Source organism: Austrofundulus limnaeus, unplaced genomic scaffold (assembly GCF_001266775.1).
Source record: "Austrofundulus limnaeus strain Quisiro unplaced genomic scaffold, Austrofundulus_limnaeus-1.0 Scaffold271, whole genome shotgun sequence".
NCBI classification, from domain to species: domain Eukaryota; kingdom Metazoa; phylum Chordata; class Actinopteri; order Cyprinodontiformes; family Rivulidae; genus Austrofundulus; species Austrofundulus limnaeus.
In genome coordinates, this window is record NW_013952673.1 from 214,734 (window position 1) to 219,886 (window position 5,153).

The window sequence follows — 5,153 nt, forward strand, 5'->3', positions numbered from 1 at the left end:
TATATGTTTATCATATAAAGTCTAATGTTACAACTAATCGGGGATCCCTTTAAAATGCAAAATACCAAATGTTTCTCGGCTGGCCTGGGGATACCTTGGAGTCCTCCAGGAGGAGCTGGACGGGGTGGCTGTGGAAAGAAATGTCTTGGCCTCTCTRCTCAAGTTGCTGCCTCTGACCYGACTCTGRAACAAGCTTTMTTTGGAACTTTGGAAYGAGCAGATTTTTGCAGGGATTCCTTACTCACCTAAATGTTGTCATTTCCAGGCTCTGCCTCCGCTGCCTTTGTCACATTGACYGGGATGGAGCTTCTTCTCAGCCACCAGTACTTTGGAACAGAGAACAGGACAGAGATGCTGTCTGATGTGATCACCGCTGTTCTGCCCTCGATGAACAACACCAACCTGACAGAACCTGTCAATTTCACCATCTATCACAAAAAGGTCAAGTCTAGTTTCTCTGTCAGTGTTAAAGCTAACCTATGGGACACATTTTCAACAGGTTTGAACATCTTTGTGTGTCTGATGTTTCAGACGTTACCTGAGTCTGGATTGGTGACCTGTGTGTATTGGGTGGAACAAACGGAAGAAGACATTTTGAACAAAGTAAATATGAAGACCACTGGGTGGTCAGTGGAGGGCTGTTGGGTTGCATCCACTAATGAAAACTACACCGTGTGCAGCTGCTCTCACCTTTCCACATTTGCCCTCATTCTTCAAATAGGAGAGGTACTCTCCTCCTTATCACTTCCTGTCACACGTTTTCTGCATCCATTTTATGGTTTACCGTGTTTTCATTTGTTTTTGTGTCCTCAGCCTCCACCAGACAGCTCCTTTTTAGACTGGTTAAACAGAATCTGTGTGGKTGTTGGGCTGCTCTTCTTTGCTTTGGCTGTCCTTACCTTCCTCTTGTGTAGCTGGAACCCCAAGATTAACAACACAGCTCGTCTTCATCTCTGCCTCAGCCTTGGCTTGACTCAATTCTTATTGCTATGGAATGAAAAATATGCTGAAAATCAGGTGAGATAAAGCAGCTCATTTTTGATTAAACTTTAACCCAGCATGTAGCTTTTAGGATCAAAAACTTTTTATTAACTTGTTTTTTTTTAATTATTAWTATTATTTTTTGCAGTTAGCCTGTGCTGTCATGGCAGGGGTTCTCCATTACTTAGTTGTTGCAAGTTTTATGTGGATGTTGCTGGAGGCCATCCAGCTCTACMTGCTGGTTCGAAAACTCACCAAGGTGCAGGTGATCGAGAAGGATGGTCTCCCTAAACCACTTCTCTACGTGATCGGCTACGGCGTTCCCCTTGTGATTGTGGGCATTTCTGCGGCTGTTTATTCAGCAGGATATGGAGCCACTGATGCCAAGGTGTGAGTAGCACAAACAGTCCGACTGATTTTGAACRTTTTCAGCCAATGCATAGGATGTTATATGTGTTAACGATGTGTCATATGTCCGAACTGCAGATGCTGGTTATCAGATGAGMGGAACTTTAAATGGGCTCTAACAGGACCGGTGATATTTGTACTCGCAGTGAGTCTGTTTATGTGAGACATGTTTATTTCCTTAAAGTATCTGTGACATGCATATCCACAAAATCCAAAAAGTCACAGAAAATATATTTATATTTAAGAAACTTGGCATAAAACACATGATTTTACCCGTTATGGCACATAACTGGCATATTTTCTTTTGACCTTGGCTCAGCTAAAGTGAAACAGGAAGTGACATCAAAGGGGAACTCTTTGAGAAAGAAAACTCCCTGGTTTTTGTTTATTTAAACAATATTATTTGAACTAGGACTCTTTCTCATCTCTATGATAATGATTAAATAATCTAAAGAAACAGATTATTTTCTACAGTCTGTGTTGTTAGCCATTTTAGCAATGCTCTGTTCACATGCAGACATTCCCCTTTGACATCACTTCCTGTTACTGAACATGCAAATATTTCAACAATTGTTCGTCTCAGCGGCATGAAATCTGTTTTTACAACATGTTATCAGTGTTATCCTTCCAAAAACACATTCATTTTTATTACAAAAATTTGATGTCACAGGCACTTTAAAGAGGTAGTTCAGATTGCATGAAGTGGGGTTACTCATTATAGATTACTCTTTAAAATAATATTTTTGTCTGTTAGTAAAATATCTCATGAACCACTGGATAGATTGTATGATCCTTAGGTTGACTTCTATAACTGATTATATTTGGACTCACCCAATTAAAGATTGCTGCCACAGTCAACTGGCATGAGAAAGCATACAAATGGCTATACTGTAACTCAGTCAATTTTACAGCTACTGAGTTAAAGTTTGATGTGTTAGTAGCTGAGATTCATCTTCAACACTAACAGATCTGAAATTTACATTTAGAAATGACTTTTTCATGTAAGAAGTGTGGCGGCACGGCGGCTCAGTGGTTAGCACCGATGCHTCACAGCAAGAAGGTCCTGGGTTCAATCCCTGGTTCGGACCTGGGGTCTTTCTGTGCGGAGTTTGCACGTTCTCCTCGTGCTTGCATGGGTTTTCTCTCCGGCTACTCCAGTTTCCCCCACCCACTAAAACCTGTACAAAAGGTTGCCTTCAGGCCCAGGCCTCCCTCGGAAAAGAGAGCTGAGATCTTAATGGGACTTGTCTGGTTAAATAACAGTAAAAAAAAAAAAAAAAAAAGTAAAAATTCCATGGGCCTGATGGAAGTTACCCTGTGGGCCAGATGTGGCCTGCAGGACAGAGCCCCACTCCAAAAGGTCTGAACTATCCCTTCAATGATAAATTGTTTGTTTTCTAATTCCTGTGTGTTTCTTCTCTCAGCTTAATTGCATCCTGTTTGGTGCTACATTATGGAGTCTGAGACCCACGTTAGCCAGCATGAGAAGCGACATCTCTCAGTCCAAAGACACAAAGTAAGTGATYGTTTTTCCTTTTGTTTGTTTGTTTTGCTTTGTTTGGTTTTACACTGACAAACATTAACAACAATCTTCTTTTTCAGATTGATTTTGTTCAAGATTTTGGCCCAGTTCGTCATCCTGGGCTGCACGTGGATTTTGGGCCTGTTCCAGTCAGGTCTTCTCCTGCAGATTCTTTTTATAATTCTGAACTCTCAGCAGGGCACCTTTCTCTACATCGTCCACTGTTTACTCAATGAGGAGGTACACTAAAGTCTTCTTTGAAGACATTTATCTTATTTCATCTTTTTTTCTTAAGATAGCAGTACAGAATTTGTTTAATTAAAAAAAAAAATGAACCTGTTTGTCTTTACAACATCCCATAGGTGAGAAATGAGTACAGGAAATGGCTTCCTTGTTTTTCCAGTAAAACCAGAGACGAATCTGTGGTAAGTCAAATTTAAAATTAACACATAAAAACCTTGAAAACTTACTTTCATCTTGACCTTTATCCAAAAACTGCAAACATAAAGAACAGTTAACATAACTAATGACATTCCTGGGATTCCAATAAAACATGTTGGAAATTGTGCTGCTTAACGTGACCACATTCCTTTTAAATGTCTTTCTTTGCTTTTTGTTATTTTTAAACTTTCCAAACATTGTTATACTTTAACAGAAGGATGTGTCCGTCTCTGGGGACTTCGAGAAAACTGATGCACCTAGCGATCGATGAGGATTTGGTGAAGCAGAAGTTAAAWGACCTTCCTTCTTCACTTCTAATTAATAATCACTGTTATTAGTGCTTTTCTTCAGGTCTTTTTCTCCCCTTTTTAATATTTTTAATGTTAGAATTTTATATATTTAATTTTTTGTTATTTAAACTTTCATTTCTGCTGCCTTTCATTTCATTTTATTCATTATTGTTTTCTTGCGTGTGAAATGTTTTGTTTGTTTTTAATGAAATCAATAAAATTTGAATTTGAATTTGAATTTCCTAGTGCAGAAGCTGAACTGGGTGTAAAAAAAGTCTTTAAAGGAATAGTTCAAAGTAAAAATTGTTCATCTAATTGCTATTTTCTTTTTGACACATCATTTAGAAACACACCAATTTGAAGTCCTAAATGCACTCAAYTGCAAAAAAGTTTGAAAATGAGGATCCATTGCTTCAGCTGATTTGCCTGGGAGTGGAGTTAGACACCCTCAGTCCATTGCTGCTTTTTAAATGAAAMAAACTTCTTTTAATTTTAGATGACCCATGTCTCAGTCCATTCTTTTCTTATTTCATTTGCATTGTATTTACATGAGAGCTGGGATACATTGCTCCGTGTTTACCTAGACCAACTCAAAGGTTGAGCAAAGGAAGACAGATGAGTGATTTGACCATGTAACAAGTCAAAAATCACAACAGCCCTAAAACTTAACAATTTGCTGCTCCTATCATACACTTTAATTRATAACATTAATGATGAGATCTTATACGGGTATGTTTTCCTGTCAATTTRCAATTTAGTGARCAACTGTAGAAATATTGCTGTAAARGGGATTTTTAATAGTGTTGGGCACAGTTTCTCTAAAGCACTAAACACTAATAGGGGAACTAATTTCCTGATTAGTGCTTTAGGACCTTTGCTATTTTTTAAAATTCATTAGTGGATCAGCATTTGCTAAATTTATAGGTTAAATTTATAAGCACTGATGTGTTTAAATGTTATTGATCAACATTATCGTTCACAGTTGAGGGTGAAAGCTGTCACACATTTTGTTCATAATGTGTGTCACTTATCWACAATGTCAAACTCAAGGCTCGCRGGCCAAATGTGGCCTGCGGGTGACTCCCATTYGGCCTGCCAAGGACACTAAGTGACAACATTCKGCACACARTWAATAYTGTCTCATGTTRACTCTGAAGAATGTTCCATGCATCAACTGGGTGCATTAGTGTCTTAGAATTAGCTTTTGCAAAACATTTTAGTGCATTAGTACTTTAGAATTAGAGGACCTAAATATTTGAGTTAGTGCTTTAGGATTAGTGCAACTAAAGTTTAGATTAGTGCTGCCCACACAGTTCAATACAAACCAGTGTTTCATTCAACAAATACAGTGTTATAGGCAGTGAGATCTGATGTCAGTGTTGCACCATRATGTGCAGAGACATCCACAGTGTTGTGGCATTAATCAGAGCAGTAAAAACACTACAAATCTAATTATTACAATTGTTACCAACATTGCTTTGTTTTCTCGCACTTTGATGATTGAAACTTCT

General features: G+C 38.3%; 2 protein-coding genes across 2 annotated transcripts in view; both read left to right on the forward strand.

Annotated features, from left to right (window-relative positions):
- Positions 1 to 932, forward strand: part of LOC106526309 (adhesion G protein-coupled receptor E2) — an 8,662-nt gene extending 7,730 nt beyond the window's left edge. The window contains exons 9-12 of the mRNA XM_014020887.1: positions 266 to 441; positions 532 to 726; positions 814 to 864; positions 915 to 932. Coding sequence (XP_013876341.1) covers positions 266 to 441; positions 532 to 726; positions 814 to 864; positions 915 to 932 — 440 coding nt within the window. The remainder of the gene's footprint in view (positions 1 to 265; positions 442 to 531; positions 727 to 813; positions 865 to 914) is intronic.
- Positions 827 to 3,805, forward strand: LOC106526317 (CD97 antigen; the record flags this gene model as incomplete). Its single annotated transcript, XM_014020895.1, is given in 7 exon segments — positions 827 to 1,017; positions 1,130 to 1,371; positions 1,468 to 1,534; positions 2,814 to 2,905; positions 2,992 to 3,151; positions 3,274 to 3,336; positions 3,567 to 3,805. Coding segments are annotated over 6 exon segments (666 nt in total). The 5' UTR covers positions 827 to 1,017; positions 1,130 to 1,144.
- Positions 3,806 to 5,153: the final 1,348 nt, after the last annotated feature.